The sequence below is a fragment of the Lepidochelys kempii genome, chromosome 1, assembly GCF_965140285.1.
Source record: "Lepidochelys kempii isolate rLepKem1 chromosome 1, rLepKem1.hap1, whole genome shotgun sequence".
NCBI classification, from domain to species: domain Eukaryota; kingdom Metazoa; phylum Chordata; order Testudines; family Cheloniidae; genus Lepidochelys; species Lepidochelys kempii.
Genome location: NC_136380.1, coordinates 125,775,388 through 125,800,348, shown reverse-complemented (window position 1 = coordinate 125,800,348; position 24,961 = coordinate 125,775,388). Strand labels below are relative to the sequence as shown.

The 24,961-nt window shown below is 41.7% G+C and overlaps 1 protein-coding gene across 3 annotated transcripts in view; it reads right to left on the bottom strand.

The window, feature by feature from the left end:
• The window catches only part of LOC140914908 (granulocyte-macrophage colony-stimulating factor receptor subunit alpha), a 32,398-nt gene extending 8,527 nt beyond the window's left edge, over nt 1-23,871 (bottom strand). The window contains exons 1-8 of one of the 3 annotated variants that reach the window (XM_073353909.1): nt 23,700-23,871; nt 13,377-13,494; nt 13,056-13,189; nt 9,724-9,850; nt 8,919-9,048; nt 8,661-8,833; nt 8,291-8,436; nt 1,661-1,696 (exon numbers count right to left, since the gene is read on the bottom strand). In XM_073353909.1, coding sequence (XP_073210010.1) covers nt 1,661-1,696; nt 8,291-8,436; nt 8,661-8,833; nt 8,919-9,048; nt 9,724-9,850; nt 13,056-13,189; nt 13,377-13,461 — 831 coding nt within the window. In that variant the 5' untranslated portion in view covers nt 13,462-13,494; nt 23,700-23,871. Of the gene's footprint in view, nt 1-1,660; nt 1,697-8,290; nt 8,437-8,660; nt 8,834-8,918; nt 9,049-9,723; nt 9,851-13,055; nt 13,190-13,376; nt 13,495-17,293; nt 17,385-23,699 lie in introns of those variants that run through there. The other 2 variants (XM_073353918.2, XM_073353928.1) reach the window with 2 other exon arrangements.
• Between the last annotated feature and the right edge of the window lie 1,090 nt (nt 23,872-24,961).

Sequence of the window (24,961 nt, the reverse complement as noted above, 5' to 3'; positions counted from 1 at the left end):
ACCTGATGTGCTAGGGCTGTGGTTTTCAGTCTGTGGTCCGCGGACCCCATGGGGTCTGAAGATTATATCTAAGGGATTCGTGAAAGGTTGTCATTACCATAGAACAGTCGTTTTCAACCTGTGGGTCTGCAAACTATGACTAAGATTTCCAAAGGGGTCTGCAGCTCCATGTAAAAATTTTTAGGGGGTCCATCCAGATTACATAAATCCTTGATTCTGGCCCAACAGTTTGGAATATGATATATTTAAGAAAACTGATACATAAAGATACCTTATAGTATGCTACTGTGACACTGAGCCAGTGAGGGTTAAGCAATCAGAAGGCTAAGTGACCCAAAATCAACCTTAAAGACATATTAGACAAGTATTGAAATGGTAAACAGGGCCATTCCTTGTAGATAGTTTTCAAAGCCATGTTAAAGTAGACTAAATTCTTTGAAATGTAAACCTGTATTGTTAGAGAATTAGAAGAAGATACTGAGTGTATTTGTCTTTGTTTACCTAGACCTTGTTAGATGTTTAAAATGTGCCCAGATTAGCTTGTGGATACTAAATGTCTGTTCCTGTCTGTTATTATATTCTATTGATTCAGGGATGAAAAAGAAATATTAACATTTATATGAAAACATTTAGATGAAACTTGGGGTGTAATAATATCATTACCTTTATTTCTCTTTGAAATTTGTAGTAAACTACCTATCAACTACTTGAATGGTTAATTACCTTATACTAATGAATGCAGCTAGTTACCAGTGTGTGCCTAGGAAATAGAGATTTACTTCAAAGCAACAATGTATATTACCTATTCTTCACCCAAGGAACGCCTGCTGTGTCATAGCCTGCTAGCAAACTATAAAAGGACTCTAGGGCCTGATACTTTTCATCTCAGATCTGCTTAAACTTTGTCAGAGGAAGTTCAAGCCGCAAGACTGAGATCTCCAGGTACCCTGGACTGCCCCGGAAAATTCTTATGGAAGAATTTGAACAAACTCTGTACATGGACTGGCTATTGGACTATAACCTATTAAACTGATTCTGGAAGGACTTTTTGCAAATCAGCAGCTCACCATTTCTGCTATGAAACTGACCTAAGAACTTTATTCATATCTATATGTATAATGATCTTTTAACCAAAGTATCTTTTTTTTTCTTTTTAAATAAATCTTAAATTAGCTAATAAGAATTGGCTGTAAGTGTGTACTTGGGTAAAATCTGAAATATTCATTGACATGGTGGTCAATATGTCCAATCTCTTGGGATTGTTAGAACTTTATATATGGTGAATAAGATTTTAAGTAATCCTCACCATATTTGACAGACTTGGCTATCTTGGTGGGAGCCAAAGTTTGGATTGTTTAAGGGGAACTCTATTTTAGCTTCTTGGTAACCAGTAAAGTATTACAGAAGCTGCTTGGTCTAATTGGGTGAATCTAATTAGAAGAATAAACCGTTGGTTTTGGGGATCGTCTGCCCCAATCTTTGCAGTTGACCCTGATTGAGCAATCTCAGCATGGCCCCTCCAGCGATCACGGTCACAGCTACTTGAGTGTTATACTGACACCAAAACTATTTAGGGACTAGTAACAATATTTTACACTGCACTAGACTAAATGCTAAGCCGGGACAAGACCATATATTAGTACGGGAAGAGAATAGTTACCGTATGAGACTCAGTGCTGCTTTCCTCGGAATTGGCCTGTAAAACAAAGAAAAATCTTTATTATTTTATTATTTGTTTTGTTACCCTGTAATAATCCATTTCTTTCTTTCTTTCTTTCTTTCTTTCTTTCTTTCTTTCTTTCTTTCTTTCTTTCTTTCTTTCTTTCTTTCTTTCTTTCTTTCTTTCTTTCTTTTCCTTTTTGATTATTTACTTGCTTGCTTGGTTCAGAAGAAGGTGCAAGTAGAATGTACAATATGTAAGATTCCAATATTATGCAATAAGTGTCCTCCTATCACATACAGATATCCCTGATTGTAATTAATGACTGGCAAACCTGGAGAGTTTGCTCCAATAACTCTCCTGAGTTTGGTTTCTATTCAAAGTTTGGGCTTCTTGCATTTCAGGTTAAAAAAGAAAGGAAACTTAAATCTTCTTTCTTTCTTTCTTTCTTTCTTTCTTTCTTTCTTTCTTTCTTTCTTTCTTTCTTTCTTTCTTTCTTTCTTTCTTTCTTTCTTTCTTTCTTTCTTTCTTTCCTTCCTTAGCTAAGCAATTGCATGATGCTGGTGCTGAATTAAAGTCTCCCTCCCCATTGCCCTGTTTCACTGAGACAACATAAAGGAAGAGGACGCTGAGGCTGAGGCTAAGTCTGCTTCCTTGGGTGCATATGTGGCTACTCTTGCTTGCCTTATGTTCTTTCTTCTGTAAGCATGGAGGCTGTTTCTCTCCGCTCCCCAAAAGTGACAGCTATAGCTCCAGAGCTCTTGAAGCTCTTCTCACATGTAGGGTTTCCCTGTGAAATATTAACAGACCAAGGGACTAATTTCACTTCCCAACTGCTGCAGGAATTATGCTCCCTTCTGAAGGTCAAGTCCCTGAAGACCTCGGTGTACCATACACAAACTGACGGTCTAGTAGAAAGGTTTCATAAGACCCTGAAGGGGATGTTCATGTGCTTTGTCAGCAACAACCCCAAGCAGTGGGACTGGCTACTCCTACCACTTCTGTTTGCCACAAGAGAGGTCCCAGAAGCCTCTAAGGGGTTCTCTCCATCTGAGTTGTTCTGTGGTCAAAAACTGTGGGGCATCTTGGACCTGTTGCGAGAAGGGTGGGAAGAAGAAAAAGTGGCAGCCTTAAACATGACCCAATACATCTTTAACTTAAGGGAGCAATTCAGAAACAGAGGGGTGTTTGCCAGGGAGAATTTGAGGAATGCCCAGCACACCCAGGAACAAAATTACAATAAGAGGGCACAGTTATGGACTTTTCAGCCAGGTGACCATGTTCTTCTTCTTCTGCCTTTAGCCAAGTCTAAATTAATGGCCTGATGGCAGGGTCCATTCGAAGTGATCAGGCAGGCAGTGCCCATGGACTTTGAGATCAAACTACCCAGGAGGAAGAAGGAAACCAAGGTCTACTACATGAACCTTCTCAAACATTGGAGGGCATGGGAGGCCCTGCTGATAACTCCTCTTCCAGCAAAACCAGAATTTGTACCCCAGGTGCCTAGCAGCAAAGCTCCAGCAACAGTACTAGGGGGTGAAGGGCTCTCTCCTGCACAAAGGAAACAAATCCTCCCACTAATTGGGGACTTTTTTGTGGTGTTCTCCAACCGCCTGGGGAAAACCGGTTGGTTCAACATCACCTAGAGACTACTGCAGGCCAGGCAGTCCGAGAAAACCCTAGACCCTTGTCACAAAGGATGTGGGAAATGGTCCGAGAGGAAGTACAAGCGATGCTGAAGATGGGGATGATTATAGAATCCAAAAGTGAAGCGAGGAGCCCCATAGTTCTATTTCCCAAGCCAGACGGTATGGTTTGATTTTGCATCGACTTCAGGAAGGTAAGTGCCAACACAAAATTCTACGCCTACCAAATGCCAAGGGTGGACAAGTTATTAGAATGGCTGGAATCAGTGAGGCACCTCAGCACTATCGACCTGACAAAGGCTTACTGGCAGATCCCTTGATCCCCTTCCTCACAAGAGAAAATGGCTTTGTCCACCTCTTTTTGGGCACTTGCAATATAAGACCATGCCTTTTGGTCTCCACAGAACTGTTGCTACCTTCCAACTGCTTATGAATAAGATCCTCAATCCCCACCATCAATATGCTGCAGCATACATCATCAGTATTGTCTACAGTACCACCTGGGAAGACCACTTACAGCATTAATAGGAGGTGTTAAAAGCGCTATAGGAGATATGACTTACAGCCAACCTGGCGAAATGTAAGGTGGCTGTGAGCGAAGTGACCTATTTGGGGTACTGCGGAGGAGGTGGCCTGGTAAAACTAGTGGTTGATAAGGTGTAGGCATGTCCTGTCCTCAAGACAAAGAGGCAAGTCAGACATTTTCTTGGTCTGGCAGGATATTACCAGCCATTTAGCCCCGGCTTAGCCACAATTGCAGCTCCACTTATGGACCTCATAAAAGGCAACAACCCTAAGAAAATCCATTGGGATCGCAAGTGCAAGGAAGTGTTCAGAGAACTGAAAACATGATTATGCCAGGCAACCATGCTCTTCAGCCCTGCTTTTTTTCTTGGGAATTCATACTACACACTGATGCCTTGGACGTCAGTCTCAGTGCCGTCCTTTCACAAGACTTTGAAGGGGGAGAACACCGGGTTCTTTACCTACGTAGGAAGCTATTCACAAGGGAAAAGTGGTACTCCATTATTGAGAAGGATGCATTCGCTATCCAATGGGCAGTAGAAGCCCTCAGGTATTACCCGTTGCATAGCTCCTTTTCCCTGATCACAGATCATGCACCCCTATGCTGGGTCCAGTCCATGACGGATACGAACCCTCATACAACCTTATAGTTTCTGAATACAATACTGGGTGGGAATGGACCATGCTAACATAGATTTATTTTCACAGATTGGGGATGGAGACAACTCAACCCCGAATGGTGTTCCCACCTTGAGGGGTAGGACATATGAAGGGACATGCTCTTACCCTGGTATAGAAGAGGCTAACTATCTCTTCTGTGCCTGTTCCATGCTAACAAGACACACCTACAAGGCTTATTCAGTCTGGTGTGGGAGGAGCTTAAAAGGGGGAAACCTACCACAGGAGGGGGCAGTAAACAGGAAGAAGGTTGCTCCAGCCAGGGACTGTTGGCAACAGAGGGAGTCCAGCCGAGGAGGAGACAGCCGCAAGATGCACCACTCCTGAAGCCACCCTGACTAATAGTAAAGCAATAAGCCCCAGGAAGAAGAGTAGAAGGTAAACCCCATGAAGGGGCAATAGATTCGGAGAGACTGAGCCCTTAGAGCAGACTCTCTAGGGGCTGCCTGAGAGGCTGATCCTTGTTCCAGCCAGACTTTCCCCTCTTGTAAAGGGAAGGGAAGAACAGGAGCCAAACTTCTGCTTGTGGGTGGTAGGCATAAGAACATAAGGCTGCAAAGAGATTCCCCAAAGACTGCCAAATGGGGAGAAGAGGAGGTAAATGACAGACAGTGGAACTCAGGGGGAGTCCAGGGAGCCTGTCCCTCCCCCCCACAAATCTATAAATGTAATTCAGATTTAACTGCTAATATTGAGGGAACAAGGTACTGGCTTTCTGACCTGGTAGAGGAGTCTTGTAGCACCTGAAAGACTAACAAATTTATTAGAGCATAAGGTTTTGTGGGCTATGACCCCTTTCTTCAGACATATGGAGTGAAAATTACTAGGACTGGTAGGCTCAAGGTCTAAATTTCACTTTGAACAGGATTAAATTCCTCCCTTAATTTTATATAATTATTCTTTGATCTGATACTCTGCCCTTCTAGTTATATTTTCCTGTTATGCTCTGGCACTGAGTTCCTTTTATATAACATCTGAAGGGCCCAATTCTTAAACCAAGGGAAGTTTTGCCTCAGTAAGTACTGATGGCTGGTCTAAACTGAAAAATTAGATTGCTCTTCTATATTGCTCAGGGTGTGAAAAACGTACACACCCAAGTTCTGTAGTTAGTTTGACCTAACTCCTGGTGTAGACCCAGATAGGCTGATGGAAGAATTCTTCTGTCAAACTAGCTACCACCTCTCATAGGGGTGACAACTCCAGTGACGGAAAATCCCCATCAGTTATACCTTTTTTTCCCAGGGCTGAATTTGGGCTTATGAATGTCACATCACAGTCTTGATTTCTCCTTGCTCCAAGTCCCAGCTAGTTGTAGTAACCCAGTGCACAGTTAGCATCACACCAGTTGAATACAGAAGGCATTAAAAGGTTGGTTAATTAGTGCAAATCCCTGTCTCCTGGAACAAACTCTTACAATCAATTTATCTCAAGTGGAATAAAAGTATAGTCCATACAAAAAGCTACTTTAAAACAATGTTAAATGTCCAAGTGAAGTGCTGAAAATGTCAAAGGTTGTCTATACCATGACCTTTATAATGGAAACACATAAACAGGTAGGAACATCGCTGGCACAAAGGACACCCCCTGCCAAATGCCATATATGAAATCACACACAAAACACCTGTGTTAAAAGAACTTTATGTTTACAAAGTCAAGCACTCAAAATGTAGCACAAAAATTAAAGTTCCTGTGCAAACTTAATTTGGCCCCTTTGTAGTATGCATTATGATACAGTCTTTAATTATTGATCACTACTAGCCCAGCACTAGAAGGGGATGGGACGCTTTACCAGTGAGTTTCACAGACAGTTGCTGATTGTAGAAGAATGTGGAGACTCTGGGATCTTGGGTTTCATTGCAGGCTCTGGAGGCAATTGTTCTTTTGTGGACAAAGACTCTTCTGCCCATTCCCCACAAACATGACCCATTCTGCCCTTCCCCCTCTAACCCAAGCGACTCCTGTAGACCCCAACACTGGCTGCTTATCCCAGTCCCATTCTCCTCACCTAGTCAGTCCCAGCCTCCACTCTTCAAGCTTCTGATCCCAATCCCAGGCTCCTTGTCTAGTAGGTCCTAATCTCACCCATCCAGACTCCCGCTCCAAGTCTCCCCCACACCCAGTCCTAGTTTTCTGCCCTGCTCCCAGACACAGTCTTCCCTTTGTCCAACCATTCCCAGGTCCTTGTCCTGACTCCTTGATCTGTCTGTCTCTCCCTGCAGCCTCTACTCACCCCCCACACATTCACATTCCCCATCCCTGATGGTTCCCAGTTCCAGTCTTCATTCCTGTGCTTCTCATCCACTCTGTGTCCTTACCCTCCATGTCCCAGTCTCCTTGTCCCAGTCTCTTTGTGCAGCCAGTCCCAGTTCTTATCCGGCACTCCAACTCATTGTCAGATCTGTCTCTCCTCCCCCCCACAACCTCCTTCTCTCTGCCCCATTGGTTCCTAGTCACAGTCTCCTTTCATCCAGTCTCAGTTCCCCCCCCGCCCCACACTCTCTTTCTTCCCCCCACAAGGCTTCTTGTCCCAATCTACTCCCCCAGGCCTCCCCTACAATGTCTTAGGTTGGGCTCTTGTGGCTTCTGCATTTGAATCTGAATTTGGCGTCTTCCTCCTCCACACTGGGAGGGCACCAGCAGGGGTGCACTGAGAGCACAGGAAAGGCAGCTGCCCAGCTCTCAGCTCCAATGTTCAGTCCCACCCTGCCTGGAGCAGCCAGGAGCAGCCATAACCTCATAGGCCTGTGCTGGAGCATGCTCAGCAGCTCTCTGGGGATGACACGCATGCACAGTCTAGGCAAAATTAGGAGCTGTGAGAGGCTCAGGTATGCTCAGTGCATCCAGCATTTAGCAAGTCTCTACTGAGCAAGTGCAAACTGATTTTTCAAAGGCTTCTCACCTGCTCAAATTTGGACAGATTTTCACATGGATGGTAAAAGGCACACCCTGACACAAAGGACACCTCTTGCCAAATGTCAGATCCCTGGTCCAAATAATGGGGCCTTGAGTTTCCAAAGAAAAAGATTGCTAGAATTCTTTTAATGTTGAAAAACTGTATTTTTCTCTAGTCTCGTTCTTGGAAATGGCTGCACCATTTTGGCTAATACCTGCTATGGAAAATTTCAGCCCAAACAGTTAAAGTTTGGGAAAGTTATAAGTAACCAAAAACAAGGTCTTAGACTGGGAAGTGTCGGGTAACCTTAATAATAGGTGGTGTTATCAGCCTTGCTTATAATATTGTATAGGTTGTCATTGCAAAAAGACATATTTGGAGGTGGGGATGAGTTAAATTAGTGAATCAATCATCTAGTGACCTGCACTCTTAGGGATAAAAGCTATGTGTCTTCACATCCCAGGCTAATGAATGGCATTGTAAGCTGGGGTTTTCACCTGTTTCAGTGGACAGCAAATTGTAGTGTCTAGTTCTCTCCACTGTCTCTGTGGATGCATGCTGTTGGATCTGAGTTCAGAAAAGTAATCGCTGTGTTAGGGTTAGCAATGATGTAAGAGCAAGTATAATGCTGGTGAGAAACAAAAGTAGAGAAGAGAGTGGGCACAGTCAGTTGCAGGTGCTGAAAGACAGTTATGGGACAAGGTTAGCAAATGAGGCAATAAACTATGTAGCATGCAGGAAGGGTTGGATCTAAAAAGGACTGCATGACAGATAGGGAAGGAGAGGCGACTCATAGTGTAGGAGAGGTTCATGTTTGTTTATATATTATAGATGGATAAACAGAAAATATATATTCATAATGAGAGTCATTCAAAAAATTATACTTACGTTATTTCGAATTTCAATTTGATATTCAAAGCATTCAGCCGCATTTCCTTCCAGATGGCTTAGGTGGGGCTGTTTCCATTGCACTGTACACTGTAGTTGCTCTTCAGAACAGTTTACAGTGATATTTGATGGAGGAGTGAGTTTTTCTAGAATAAAAGAATCAGTATTACATTTGATAAAGAATCAGCTTTTGATAAAGAATCAGTTCACATTTGGAATTCCACCTTTGCAACCATAAGGGCTAGAAACAGCTTTTAAAAAAAGAAAGATCACAGCTCTGAAACAAATGCAGGCCCTTCTCCCAGTGAAGAATGGTTCACGCTACTTGTAGTAAAAATGGAAATTAAACAGAAAGAAACTTTTTCCTTACCAATTTTATATAAGTCGATGTACTCATCATAAAACTGAATCTCCAATTCATTGCTGGACCCATTCACCAGGAAGTAAACTTTCTCTTTAATGTCTTTCACATCTTGAAAACTGCATGCGATATGTCTTCCAAGTGCATCTCTTATGTAATGTGGACATTCTTGTTCATCTTCCCTGCATATACCAAAACGTTTCAGTTAAACACGAGAAATGTCATCTGCCAAATCTTAATTCACTTGAGCCAATGAAAACTCTTTACTTTGGGTATTTCAAGAAAAGAAAATATTTGGTGTCTTCTGGAGCATTCCTGCCAGCCTTCCAAGTGCAATTCATGAAGGAAATGTTGTAAATCACACAAGAGAAATTTTCAACAGATGTTCCATTCATGCCTGGAAACCAAGAAAAGTTACATGTGTATTTATATATTAGCAACTGGCTTTGTGAAGAAGAAGAAAAAGAAAAGGTGAACTACTGGTACAAGCAGGTACAACTCTGCACACACCAGGTCAGACCCAGAGAGAATTTGAGCATCTGCAGCTTCTATTGATGATTTTAGGTACCTAAGTATTTAGGTGCTTAATTTTAGGCACCAAAGTTTGAAAACTTTTGCATTACATTTAAACATGGTGATTAAACCTAGTTGTCATACCCATTAAAAATATGACTAGCGAGCTCAGTTTGTATTAGTCAGCCAGAATGAGGCTCATGTTAGCCAAAAATTGCTTCAGTGGAGACGCCTAATGTGGTCACTGTTTTATTGTGCTATGCGCCATTTTAATCCCCACTTTCTCGGAGAGATTGACATAAGAAAAACAATTATATCACACACAGATGTTTCTGTCCTGCAAGTTACTGTGCAAAAGTGGACCCTTCTTCTGCCACAATGTCACCTGCACAACTGAGGCCACGGTTGGTTACAAAATGGCATCATTGTAGCAGATTTGCAAAAGCATTTGTAATAAAAAATGAAATCAATGATCACTTCTAGAATGAAATGTATTCTGAGAATTTTTTCTCAAAATATTGTAGATAGACAGAACCTTTCACAAACACTAATGCATTACCTTGAGGAATGAATCTGACTTCTGCTGAATATGAAGTGTGGTTGTACATTGCTTGAACTTGAAATAATGCCCCCTTATGTATAGGCTGAGCGAGCTCTGTGTTAAACATGCAGGTTTTATTGTACACCTGAAAAATAACATGCATTTGTATTAATCCTTTGTTTTTCCTTCCCAGTTTTAACTTGTTCTTACTATGGGAAAAGCCCAAGCATAAGTCAATTGAAACCTGTAAGACTTCTCACAGTGTGTAAAGTTAAGCACAGGTGTAAGTCTTTTCAGCGGTAGGGTCTTTGTTTGCACAGTTCCAGCTGCATGAATTGCCTCCCATATTTCTGCAGGGAAGTCTAGGGGATCTACAAAGAGAGGTGCCCTGGAGTGCAAGCAGTAACCTCTCCTCTACTGCCCTCCCACCAGACTCCATGGAGTTCCTTCAACAAAGAGTATAGAAGCTTTTGCAGGGATCAAATGATGGTAGCAGCAAGCTCCCTTCTCTTCTGGAAAGGCAAGGGTAGATCTGCATCCAGATGATTCCCCCATGCATTATCAAAAGTCTTCCAAAAGTTTGTTGTTGTCCAAAGAATTACAGAGGGACTAATTAAAGATGGTGTGCATATGATTTTTACCCCTATTATAAAATGTTTGCTGTCTGTCGATTTGTGCAACAATATACAATACATCCAATTATTGAAACAATTTATGGTCTGGAACTTAGCTTCACAGCCAGAAAGATTAGCAATGTTGGCCTTAATTCACTGCTATATTACTGCAGTTTTACATCCAACGGAGTTACATCAGAATAAACTGGAGTGACACAGATGGGACTCAGGGCCACTATTTTTAAATGAAAAATTCTCGAACCCCAAGGAAGCAGTGGTACGATCCCCTTTGAGATCATAGTCTTGAAAAATGAGAATCAGTGAACAAGGAAGCTGAAATATTGAAAATGCATCCTGGTATATTGGGGAAGGCAGCTCCCATTTGAATGTAGAATGGAAGGAGGCCTGACTGACAGAGTTGTAAAGGTAAGGTTTTATTTGTTCTTTTTAAAAATGTAAATAGAAGTCTCTTGTGTTTATCATGCATTCAAAGGAAGAGCTATATTCCCTGTGGCCTACTCCCCATCATGATATTTGACCTCGCCGTGAGCCGAATCAGTCCTCCAGTAACTAGCTATCATAGGTAGTTATACGGCCCCCATCACTGCAGCATCTGATTACCTCATAAGCTAGTGAGTGTTCCATTTTGTAGATGGGAACTGAGGCACAGAAAGACTAAGTTACTTGACCAAGGTCACACAGAGAGTCCGTGGCAGAGCAGACACAAGGTTAGTGCCCTAGCCCCTGGACCATCCTTCCACTCTGAAAGCTCTCTCTGAAAGCACATTCAGAGCTATAGAGTGTATAAAACTGTGATGGATATTTCTAAAACTACTATTTAAATCTGATATATTCTTATACAGCCACCTTCCCTTAAGTCCCAAAGCTCCTCTGTGGGGCCCTGCAGGAGTCCAGCACCACAGCAGGGGCAGGAGAGATCAGGGCTTGAGTAGGAGCTGTGCTTCATTAGATTCTTTCCCCTCTTGGCCAAACACAAGCAAGCCAAATGAAATTTGGTAATTTGTGTGGATTACAGCCTGCAGGGACTGTGCAGGAAAGGGTTATGTGACAGTGTGGAAGCCAGGGCCTTCTGCTTGGACACCCCTTCCCTCCAGTGGAATCTCAGGAATCTGTGTGTATCTGAGGATCTGGCCAAATCACCAGTTACTTCTATGTGAGGGCAAACCCCTCTGCCTAAGAGAAAGGAGGAAATTTTGCAAATGCATGTCTCCAGACTTTCTACTCCCCTACATGGCTTATTCCTGCAGAGGGAAGCTTCACACACTAAGATGTCCAGGCAGTTCTAAACAAAACCTTTTTCTCTTTGTTCCAGGCAAACATTTCAGTACATTCTCTGATTCTCAAAAAAAGACTAACGCCAACAGTGCTCCTGGCCCGTCAGAGAAACAGCAAAATGTGAAACAAATAAAGTCCCCCTCTTGCAGCCACTGTCTCCAAACAGTCCTTTATAAAAAGGTATGCTGTCATCAGGAGGACTTTTCTGCTTTTGCTGTATCTACCAGATACAGTGGATCACAAGAATGCGTGCTAGGAATTTCTGTATTGGATCAGACCAGTTATCCATCTAGTCCCGTATCCTGTCTCTGAGAGAGGCCAGCAGCCGATGCTACAAAGAAAGGTGCCTGCTAAATTAATGAGCTCTATATTATTAGAAGTCTTCTCCCCCTGTAGGTATGTACAGACTGATCAAGTCACCTCTTAACCTTCTCTTTGATAAGCTAAACAGAGTGAGCTCACTAATGGCTCAGCTCCCCACACTGCCTCTGTTAGGTCAGTGGAAGCGCTCCTCGTGCTGTGCTGTACACAGAGCACCCTATGCCTATTCAATATGCTCTTGCTTATATTTCCAGTAATCGCAGTAGCGCTCTCAGAGTATGTCTACACAACAGCTGGGAAGTTTGTCTGCCCATGCTGGAAATGAAATACTCATGCTATCTCTGCTCAAGCTAGCATCTAAGAATAGCAGTGGGGCAGTGGTGGTATGGACAACGGGTTGGGTTAGCTGCCTGTGTATACACCTGGTGACTGGGCAGGATTGTACTTGGGTGGCTAGCCCAACCTGTCACCTATGCTGCCAAGGCCAGACTGCTATTCTTAGGCATTAGCCTGAGCAGAGCCAGGGTGTGACTACGTACCTGCACTGGGAATTACACCTCTCCGTTGCTGTGTAGACATACCTGTGGCACAGAGTTGCACCAGGAGCTCATTTTGAGCTGGTTTTTACCATGAACCCTATGTCCTTTGCGGGGTCACTGTTTTCCAGGATAGAGTCCCTCATTCTGTAAGTGTGACCTACATTCTGTGTTCCTAAGTGTAGAACCTTGCATTATGTTGTATTAAAATGCATGTTCCAATGGTCCCACTTCCCCCAGTCATCTACAACTCTCTGTATAACTTATTATTTACTATTCCACCAGTTTTTACCAGCATTCAATGTACATTTTTTTCAGATCATTGATAAAGATATTGAATGACATTGGGCTAAGGGGTGTTTCTAGTTGGTTCCTTCAGTTGATATACCTCACTGGGAACTGAACCTGCCCTAATATATGTAATAAAAGTCTCTAAGAAGTCTGGAAACATATTGTCATTTTCTAGGCTTTTATGATTCTACAAGTGATACATATATATGTTTTCTCTATAGATCAAATACATAAAAGGAAAAGAAAAAAGTACAGTTAATTATTTCCTTTAATAAGTAAATAGAAAACTTACAGTTTTCTTCGCCATATGCAGGCCTACATGCATAGAACAGCTGTATTCAGTAACGGTGACACTGCTGTCCCAGGTCAGCTTTAGTTTTCTGGGATTCAGCGTCAAGTTGGCAATGGGTGAAGATGATGATTTCGCTGAAAGTTTTATGAATTAATATCAGAGAGGATGCAATAAGATTTTTCAAAGTTTTCAGGTGCAGAGGCTAGTATTTAGCAGGCCTGCTATGACAATACATAGCGTAACTAGATGGGCAAATATCCCTAGAGTGAGATGAATTAAACCCAGTCCTTTAGATTATCTCAATTGAAGTATTATACTTACACTCTGTATCCAAAATGACAGCATGCAACATAGGAAATAACATGATGCACCAAAACATGGAAATAAATCCTAGAGTGGCGGACATCTTTTTTTTCTTGGAAATAGACAGGAATGAAACCTACAAGAGAAGAAACAGAATATCAGTCATAGAATATCAGGGTTGGAAGGGACTTAGAAGATTATTTAGTCCAACCCCCGGCTCAAAGCAGAACCAATTCCCAATTTTTGGCCCAGATCCCTAAATGGCCCCTCAGGGATTGAACTCACATCCCTGGGTTTAGCAGGCCAATGCTCAAGCCACTGAGCTATCCCTCCTCCCCATCAGTCTTTCTGGTTAAGAATGATGTAAAGAAATAATTTTGCTTCTTTGCAATGTCCTTTTCCTCCTTAATTGCTCCCTTTAATCCCTGGTAATTGGGTGGACACACCAATTCATTCACAGACACCCTGCTTTTGACACATTTAAATTATTTCTTATTTTTTTAATGTCTTTACCTATCTCCTATTTAAAATCTGGGTTGGCCCACTTAAAACCATCTTACTTTTTACCTGTCATAGTTTATAGTGCTTTCAACTGACTTCATTTGGATGGATTTCTATTTTCTGAAAGAAATTTGTGTGGAGAAATAAAATCTTGTGTCTTACCATATTTTTTTTCTTATCTACCTGCTTCCTTTCGTCTTTAGGACCATTCAGAGTCGCCTTTGTCTTTTGTTAAATAAATAACCTCCATACTAGATCTAAGGATTTTCACTTTTTCACTTTTGACTTTATGGACTTTTTGACTAGCTTCCTCTTTTTTTTTTATTAAGAAATCCCCTTTCTACCGTGCTTAATTTTTGGTATGGCTCCTCCACCCATGGATGGTGAAATTAATTATATTGCTATGCATTGCTATTTGTCATTGACTTCATTGATTTATCCCTTCCATTATAAATCCCTCTTTTCAGTTCCTTAATACTTTCTCTTATAAAATACTCTAGAGCTGAAATTTTCTATGCTTGGACCATATGCAAATGAAAACAATACGTTTGTCCCAACAGTCCCAATCAGGAACTTTACATACAGAAATCTCTAGAATTCTTGAACAACTGTTCAAACATTGGCTATTTTTGTAAATCTTTGTGAAATCTAAAGAACAAACTATCTGAAGAAATTTAGTTCAGCAGTTTCTCAGTTCTAATCATACCAAGTATTCACACCTGGAAAATCCATGTATTGCTGGATTAAATTTTCTTGGACTGCTTCCATGCGGGATGAATGGAGAAGATCTCTCCTCAGGAGCTGCAAGGGACTCAGCTCCCCACCAATCTCAGAAGATTTGCTGAGACAGAGGCCATCCCCATGGAGCTCTCTTGCCTCCACCATTCTGCCCTCTCCTATCTCCATCTTTCTGATGGCTTTTGGCAGCTCTGCTCCTGGTGGCTTCCCCACTGCCCTCAGATCCTCCCTAATCATTCTTGATATTTGCAGATTTGCAAGAAGTGATTGCTTTAGTACAAATCAGAATTCACTACTTAAAAATCACTAGATAATTCCCAACAAAAATTATCTGGAGGTACTCAGTATCTGGTAGAAATGATTTAGGTTTATATTACTAATCCTCAGTAAAACAATTTTCTTGTCATTTATTAGTGATTAAATGATTCTAGGCAATCATTAATAGATTCCAAATAATAAGTTTGCTGGGAGTTAGTAATTCGAAACAGAGTAATTTTTAACAAATATTAAACAATTCTGAGCAATTCTAAGTAACTACTGGTAAATAACAAGTAGCTATTTTGCCTGATATCCAGTAATTAATACATTTTGAGGTTTGGAGGTTTATTTTTTTAGTGTGGTTGCTGGGTCCAAGCTGGATTTGGATTTCAGATTTAAGTTCTGGTCCAAAGTTAGTTAAAAAAAAAAAAAGAGCGAGAGCGAGAGAGACAAAAATTTCACCATGTTCTCCAGACTGTTTAATTTTGAAGGAGTTATTTTTGCATTTTAATAGGAGGGTAGAAGTAGATCATACCTCCACTTAATTTTACAGCCTTCTTTCATCTGCTCATTATTCTGCTACATCTCCCTTGTTTGACCCCTCTTCTACTCTTGCTATGGCTTTGATCCTGCAAAGATTCACACATCTGCTTAACTTCACCTGCATGAGTAGTCCCAATGAAATTAAGTTCATGAATAAGACTTTAGTGCCTTACATTCAGTGGGCCAGATCGAGAGGTAATGTATAAGAGAGTGTAAATAACATGTTGGCAAGTGGGTGCAAGTCTAAGTTGGTGTAACAACACTGAGCAGACCCACGTTACACCTGCTTAGACTCCCTGAGAGTCAGTTAGACTCACATCTAAATTTAGTTCAGAGTGGCTAATTATGAAATACTAAACAAGAGATCCATTATTTCACTCTTCTCATAGGAAACTGAATTTCCTCCAAGACCGTGATATTCAGACTGAGGCTCGCGAGCCACTACTGGCTCTTTAATGTGTCTCCTGCGTCTCTCTGCAGCATATGATATTAAAACACAATGTGATTTAATTATTAACTAATCTAAGTTACTAACCAATCAGGATGCTTTTACTATGTTAAGTATCAGAAGGGTAGCTGTGTTAGTCTGGATCTGTAAAAGCAGCAAAGAGTCCTGTGGCACCTTATAGACTAACAGACGTATTGGCGCATAAGCTTTCGTGGGTGAATACCCAGTTCGTCGGATGCAACATGCTCCAATACGTCTGTTAGTCTATAAGGTGCCACAGGACTCTTTGCCGCTTTTACTATGTTATTAACCAACTGTATTTGATAAAATAATAATACTTGGTCAGTCATTTTATTGTGATTTTATATATATTTATATTTCCCCTGTCATACTGTTTAAATATGAATATATTGTACTACAGTAAATGAAACAATGAATTCATACTACTGTGGCTCTTTTGGGAAATGCTGATCACTAATTTGGCTCCTGAACCACTGACGTCTGAGTATTACTGTTCTAGGAGGAGAAATCTTTTCTTTCTTTCAGTACCTGTTTTGCTGTTAAAGGAGATTTTCTCCTTAGAAAAACCATTACAGTACAAAGAAACAACACTAATTACTGGAATTTCTGATCATGATGAGAAAAGTTCTTCTCTTACATAAGATTTTAATTGCTCTCAGGGGGGTTAATCATCGCAAACTCAAGGAAACGGAAATATGATGTTTTTATTCTGTGAATTGTTTTTCTTAAGGCCTTTCTACAGCCCAATTTACAGCCATTTCAGGAGAAATGTTATGAAAGTGAGAATACTCTGGAATATGTTTATGAGCAACATGCCTCTCCCCATTGGGCTTGGGATTGTTACCTACCGGGACAGAGGGGTTAAAATATGTCTCCTGCAACTGAGCAGGAGGTCTGAGGTGTTTGGGTCACCTAGCTGTCTGGGGTAGTATGAATGCACCATCAAGAGCTGGTTGGAATCAACACATACCAATGGAGGATCCGGAAAAGACAATAGGAACCCCAGTGTCTGAACGTTACCACTAACCCACAGGAGGTTCTGGCAAGCTGAACATGTGAACAAGCATGTCTGTGTCCAGAGATCAAAGATGAGAGGTGATAGGAGATTGTGTTAGAACAGGGTTCACAGAGAACACAGGAGCCATTCAGGACTCAGAGTCAAAGGGACAGAGAGAGAGAGAGAGAGAGAGAGAGAGAGAAGATGGATTCTAGGGCAGACTAGCTTGGTGGAACCCTGGATTTGGCCAGTATGAACTCTGTCTTACCCGTTGCCTCTCTGTGCTAGCCTAAGGACTTCCCAACACTGTTTTCCAGTTGACTATTAAAACCCATTCCATTTTGAAAAGGCTGCCTGGTGTTGCTGCAAATACTTAATGAAGGACATTGGCCCCTGAAGAGGGTAAAATGTCACTCAACATAGGTCTACCTTAGTCAGACTCTCTGTTCAGAGCTCACAGTGAGAAACAGGAGGGGTGGAGCCTGAAGGCCCAGTCTCAGAGGTGTTGAGGCTGTGTGGCCTATCCTGGAGGAAAAGTGGGACTTCTTGGAGGTATGGAGCACTGAAGAGGTACTCCCAGGAGACTACTTCAAGTCTGAGGCATAGCACGGACCCTGTAGATCCATGACAACTGGTTACAACTCATTACAATTTTGTAGTGCAGACAGAACCATAGCCATATCCTCAAGCTATATTAGACCCTTAAACATTTCCACAGGGCACCCCACATTTCAGGGAGAATAGTTTCGTACCCACTGTTCTTCAAAGCCACGTTAAACCCAGGTTGGGACAGCCAAGATATACTGTTATTGCAGTGCAGACAGACCGTTGCCGAGACCTTCTCTTTTAAACACTGCAGAATCATTCTCATGACGTCATTGTGTGGCAATAATACGGGCACAGTTGCTGGGATGAGAGTTTGCTGACGCTTCAGTACAAATCACACATAGTGCTAGAGCTGAACAGAAAGCTGCGAAAATTCGACACAAAAGATGTTTTCTATCTGTCTCCAATGATGTGCTCAGGAATCTTAGATACTGTTGGTCCCTCTTCTCAGCTCTTCCTAACCATCCCTCTCTTGCTCATCTGCATCCCACTCGATCCCTCTTTCCTTCCCTCCCTAATTTCTTGTTTCCCTTTACTCTGTCTTCATTCCCCATTGTTTCCCCTTGTCATTCCTATCCTACCTTCAAAATCTCACTCTCCCCCTGCTTAGCTCATCCACCATGATGCTAGCCATGATTTTGCAAGCGCAGTGCATGTTTTTATGATGCTGCTGTTGGAAACATTCACAGGCACCACTGCAGAATGGACTTTGCCCCACCACTCAACAAGGAACAGTGCTGTAAACTCTCCTTCCAGAATCAGGACATGTTGGGAAATTCTCTGGGGTAATCCTGGGGCCTTTAAAAGTTCACTCTTCTTTTTTTAAATAATGCATTATGGGGTGAATACAGGGCCACAAAGAGTCCCTGTTTCACCTTAACAACCTTACAAGTATCATGACCCCTTTTACAGTCTGCTCAAGGTGAGGAGCAAGGCCTTGCATCACTTTGAGTCAGCTGTTGGTACAGTACTAGTGTAAATAGGGCTCCTTTATAGCTAACTGGCCATTATTGGTGTAGCACTGGCATCTCCAGAATCTGCCTGAAATAGAGTGCCCCCCCCCCCCGAGTTAATCCAGCCATATTGTCAGCAGAGGGATGACAAGCTGGAACCCCCTCAGGGTAAACTAGAGCGAGCTGCTGGAGAGCATTTTCAGTGAGACCTCTTGGCTCTGGCACTTACTTCCCTTGTTCTGCTGATAGGCTGAGTAAAGCTGAGGAAATTTTTCAGTTTACTGGCAATTTCAAAAAATAAAATAAAATCATCGTGGGTCAAGCCAAAACTGATTTTTTTGAAATGTTTGGTGAATCAAAAAGTAAATAATAATTTCAGGTCACATGAAATATTTCACTTGACCCAAAGCTGAACATTTCATTTCGACCAAATCTGCATTTTTCATCAAATAAAAGTTTTGACTGAAAAATTTCACCTAGCTCTAGTCCTGAGTCTGTAGACTGTTAGGACATGCGGCAAAGGCCATCTATCTATTGGGGCTTTCAGGGAGGGTATAAGGTTTGAATGGGATGGGGGTTGTGAGTGGTATGTACCTTTGTATATAATTTCATTTTGTGGTGTGTGGACTATGGGTTGCTGCTTGTGTGATTATTCTTTGGTGGACTGTTGCTTTAAATAACCTCCAGGTCACCTAGAGCTGGGGAGAGGCCTTTGAAAAATTTAAATGAAAATAAATAAAATGCACGAATAAATGGAAGAGCCATGGACTTGCACTGCATTCCTAATGTACATACTGCCCTCTTTGAAACCATGCATTTATATGTTACCTTCTATTATTAACTATGGCCTGGTCTACATTAGGAAATTAGGTCAGCAGAACAATGTCGCTCAGCAGTGTGAAAAATCCATACCCAGCAGCGATGCCGTCAAACTGACCTAATCCCCGGTGTAGACCTTGCTACTGCCTCTCAGGGAGGTGAATTACATATGCCCGTGGGAGAGCCCTTTCTGTTGGCGTAGGTAGACTCTTCACTGAAGTGCTACAACGGCCCAGCTGCAGTGGTGAGCTGCACCGCTGCAGCATTTTTAGTGTCGACAAGCCCTATGACTATTATTATTTATATGTTTTCAGGAGTACTCACAACGTGGTAAGCAAAAGGAGAACTTATACTCTTAAGCAGACAAAACAAAGAGGACCAAACAGCAAGATGGAGGGTAGGGAAAGGATGTACGCCACACAAGCAGTGTGGTGAGGTGGTAATTGGCTATGTTCTGATTGGGAAGTCTTGTTAAAACAAGGTTTGGGTTTTTCTAAACTAGTATAAAATATATCGACTTTTCCCAAGTAAATCCCAACCTTGCCACAATCAGCTGGTTAGTTTCTTGTCGGCATTACAATAGAAGTGGGTCTTTGGGAGGGACTTCAGTATGAAAAGGATCAGTTAAGAAAAGAAAAGGAGGACTTGTGGCACCTTAGAGACTAACCAATTTATTTGAGCATAAGCTTTCGTGAGCTACAGCTCACTTCATCTGATGCATTCAGTGGAAAACCACTGAATGCATGCGATGAAGTGAGCTGTAGCTCACGAAAGCTTATGCTCAAATAAATTGGTTAGTCTCTAAGGTGCCACAAGTCCTCCTTTTCTTTTTGTGAATACAGACTAACACGGCTGCTACTCTGAAACCAGTTAAGAAAAGGTGTTCCATGCACAGGGAAAGGCATAGAGGAAAGTGTGGAGATGCTTGTGTGAAAAGTGTCCAAACAGGGCATCGAGACGAGCATTATTCGGAGAATGAAAGGGACGGGGTGGTTACAGTGATATGAAAATAATAATCCAAATCTATCTCATCTTCCCCTCAAGACCCAGGCTAAGATGGGAAAGGATCTTGGAAATGTTAGTTCTTACAAGGTAACATCCTGCTGGAATGGATGTGTCCATTTTCCCCAGATTGATTCCGGTTCTCCATTGGTGAGATTATACAATAGTGATTAACTGATTCCAATAGCCCTATATGCAACTTTCAAGTAATGAGGGCTATCATTACTGTGGCCACTATCACTGGGTAAGTAGAATCAGCTTGGCTTTATATGGGAGCAAATATCAACAAATTCATTTTTATTAGGTCTTTAATGAGAGAGTACCATCTGTGGAGAGAGAAAGGGATGGAAGACCCTACTTTTAGATTCTAATTCCTAGTTCTGCCACTGACTAGCTGTGCAACCTTGGGCAAGTCACTCATGCTTGTTTTACGCATATAAAAGAATATAAACACATAGAACTGGAAGGGACCTCCTGCATCATCAAGTCCAGTCTACTGCTATCACAGGCAACCCTGACCTATAATCCCATTAATAAACTCCATTTTGAAACCATTGAGGTTTCTTGTCCCCACTACTCCTATTGGGAGGCTGTTCCAGAACCTCTCTCTCTGATGAAAGTGGCAAAGAGTCCTGTGGCACCTTACAGACTAACAGACGCAACATAAGCTTTCGTGGGTGAATACCCACTTCTTCAGATGCATGTACTGGAAATTTCCAGAGGCAGGTATAAATATGCAAGCAAGAATCAGGCTAGGGATAATGAGGTTAGTTCAATCAGGGAGGATGAGGCCCTCTTCTAGCAATTGAGGTGTGAACACTAACGGAGGAGAAACTGTTTTTGTAGTTGGCTAGTCAGTCACAGTCTTTGTTTAATCCTGAGCTGATGGTGTCAAATTTGCAAATGAACTGAAGCTCAGCAGTTGCTCTTTGAAGTCTGGTCCTGAAGTTTTTTTGCTGCAGGATGGCTACCTATCTATCTCTTCTGATGGTTATAATTAGATGCTGTCAAACGATTAAAAAAATTAATCATGATTAATTGCACAATTAATCGCCTGCTCCAGCCCCATGCTGCTCTTGGAAGTGGCCAGCATGGCCCCGGGGGCAGGGGTCTCCCTCCGTGCACAGCTCCCGCCTCCAAGCACCGCCTCCACAGCTCCCATTAGCTGGGAATGGGGAGCTGTAGCCAATGAGATCTGCGGGGGTGGTGCTTGCAGAGAGGGGCAGCACACGGAGCCATGTGCCTCCTGTGCCCCCCCAGGGGCTGCAGGGGTACATTGGCTCCTTCCGGGAGTGGCATGGGGCCAAGGTAGGCAGGGAGCCTGCCTTAGCAGCAACCACACAACACCACCAACAGGGAGTCGCCGGAGGTAAGTGCTACCCAGTGGGAGGCTGCACCCCAACTCCCAGCCCTGAGCCCCCTCCCGGAGCCAGCACCGTGTGCCCCTTCCTGCACCCCAACACTCTGCCCCAGCCCGGAGCCCCCTCTGACACCCAAACTCTCTCCCAGAGCCTGCACCCCACTGTGAACCCCTTGGCCCCAGCCCAGAGCCCACACCCCCTCCCAAACTCCAAACCACTACCTGAGCACAGTGAAAGTGAGTGTGGGGGGAAGCAAGTGACTAAGGGGGGGGAATGGAGTGAGTGGGGTGGGGTTTTGGGGAAGGGGCAGGACCTCGGGGAAGGGACGGGGTAGATCCTGGATTGCCCTTAAATTCAAAAGTGATCTTGGGCATAAAATGGTTGGAGACCACTGGTTTAGCATATCTGGCACATAAATACCTTGCAATGCTGGCTACAAAAGTGCCATGCAAATGCCTGTTCTCACTTTCTGGTGACATTGTAAACAAGAAGTAGGCAGCATTATCTCCTGCAAATGTAAACAAACTTGTTTGTCTTAGCGATTGGCTGAACAAGAAGTAGGACTGAGTGGACCTGTAGGCGCTGAAGTTTTACATTGTTTTGTTTTTGAGTGCCGTTAAGTAACAAAAACAAATCTACATTTGTAAATTGCACTTTCATGACAAAGAGATTGCACTACAGTACTTGTATGAGGTGAATTGAAAAATACTATTTCTTTTGTTTATCATTTTTACAGTGCAAATATTTATAATAAAATATACACTTTGATTTCAATTACAACATGGAAACAATATATATAAAAATGTAGAAAAACCTCCAAAATATTCAATACATTTCAATTGATATTCTGTTGTCTAGCAGTGCTATTAAAACTACAATTAATCGTGATTAAAATATTAATCACAATTAATTTTTTTGAGTTTATCGCATGAGTTAACTGCGATTAATCGACAGCCCTACTTATAATGCTTCTAATTTCCAACTTGAATTTACTGATGGCTAGTATTTACAAAAGCAATCATATCCCCTCTCAGCCTTTGCTTTGATAGACTAACCAAAGCAAGCAGAGTCTTTTCTTCTAAGACAGGCTTGCCATTCCCCTGATCTGCAGCTGTTCCAGCTGAATTACTCTTTCTTGAACATGGGTAACCAGAATTGTACACAGAATTCCAAATGAGGGCTGAGCAGTCCCTTGTCCAATGGCGTTCATATGTCTCTATCTCAAATAGAAATGCCATTTATAAAATAGGGATAATAATACTTACCTTACAGAGGTGTTGTGAGGATAAATGGATGCTTATAAATTGCTTTGAGATCCTAAGAGCACCATATATGTGTAACATTTACTATTAAAGGATTGAAATAAAATTAAAAGCCAGGATACATATCAGTCATTAAAATATACATTTAATTCATGGTTACAGAGTAGCAGCCGTGTTCGTCTGTATTCGCAAAAAGAAAAGGAGGACTTAGAGACTAACAAATTTATTTGAGCATAAGCTTTCGTGAGCTACAGCTCACTTCACCGGCTGAATGCATCTGATGAAGTAAGCTATAAATTTGTTAGTCTCTAAGGTGCCACAAGTACTCCTTTTCTTTTTAGTTAATTCATGCTATTCCTAGAACTGATTCACTCTATGGAGCGATCTGCAACTTACCAAACACAAACTCATGTACAGGAGACAACATACAAATGCTTCCAGTTAGATTATTTTTTAAAAGAAGAAAGAGACAGCAACATTTCTCCTGGATACACAAAATAGATGTCAGACAAAATAAAGCAACCCAACAGATGAGGGAAAATATTGCTAATGTTTTTCCTGGACCTGGCAGGCAATGCTGGGAATCTGATCACTCCCTTTACTCACATTTAGATATGTATCCTTAACTTCAGATCATAAATCATAAATAATAATGTGCCATCACAATTTTGGCTAAGACCATCCTCAAATCTGCACTTGGAGGTAGATGAACTCAGTCTAATATAGCTTTTTTTCCATTGCAAATGTTTGTGTTTTGTCATAGGAGCCTTGAGAAATAAAAATAAAAAACCCCAGACAAACAGACAAAAAACAAAGACAAAAACTAGCTTACCTCTTCCTTGCAAAAGGCTGGTATCTCAATTAACTTAGGGTCTTGGGTCTGAGACTCAGAGATGATTGAAATGGCTTGAGACTGAAGCTGTCGTACTGCTGCGACAATGCTTTATCATTGCATAGTATCCGATTCATGGGAAGTGTTGCAAGACTGATGTTGAGACAGTTCTTTGGTTCATTTCCTTCGCAGTTTCCGGAACTTCTTTAATCTCCTTGTTTGCAGAATATAAATAATTTCACACAAAATGGACATCTAGTTAATTAATAAGACACCCTCTTCCCATTTCATCTGGTCCATTTGTGCCTTTGGGTCTACCATTGGATGTAAATGTACATATAGAAAATTTATCTCCTACAAATAAGCCCTCTTCCACAAACAATACTTTGCCTGTAAGTTCTTCTCACCAAAAGAGCTTTCTGTTCCAATAAGTATCTTATTAGACAGGACCAATGCAAACACAGCAGTATAATTGTGTGTAACGGGATCAAGGCACCTTCGTGCATCTGTTTAACAAACATCCTTCTCTACACTGAACTGTGAAACAAACATTAATATTTATTACTATTACCATATCAAATCAAAAATACTGCTTGGATAACAAGTAAACAATAGTACAGATGGCTGAACTTTAAATATGCACCCCCGGGACTGCTTCCCCTCTCACACGGATTTCACACATGTGAAATTGCATTACCTTCATTTGAGTCACTCCTGAATAGAATTACGCTTCAGCGTTCACGTGAGGAGAACCTGGCTCAAGAACTTGAAATACTAACTTGCACGTATATCTAGAAGTAAAAATGAGCATTGGTTTATTAGGAGTTGCGTCACAGTTCGGGATGTGTGTTGTATCTGTTCATGATCATAAAAACTCAGTTTAATAAGAGAAAAAAATTGATTTGAAACATACGATCTATTTTCTCCATTCAGTGCCCATTCATTTCAGGGGATTTAGAACAGTAAATAACATTTCATACTTCTGTCCTACAAATCTTACTACAGGCAAAATTAATGAGTCAAGGACAGCCTATGTATTATTAATTATTACTATTATTTTATTATTATAGCACATATAGGCCTCAGTCAGGAGTCAAGGCCCTATTATGCTAGGTGCCGTACACACATATAATAACAATAATACCATCACTGCCCCAGAGAGCTTACAATCTATACCATATCTCTGCATTTTTCTGCTTTTGTCCCTTTTAAGTCTCCTCAACCTTAATTTTGTTTGCATATGGTTTTTTAGTCTTTAATTT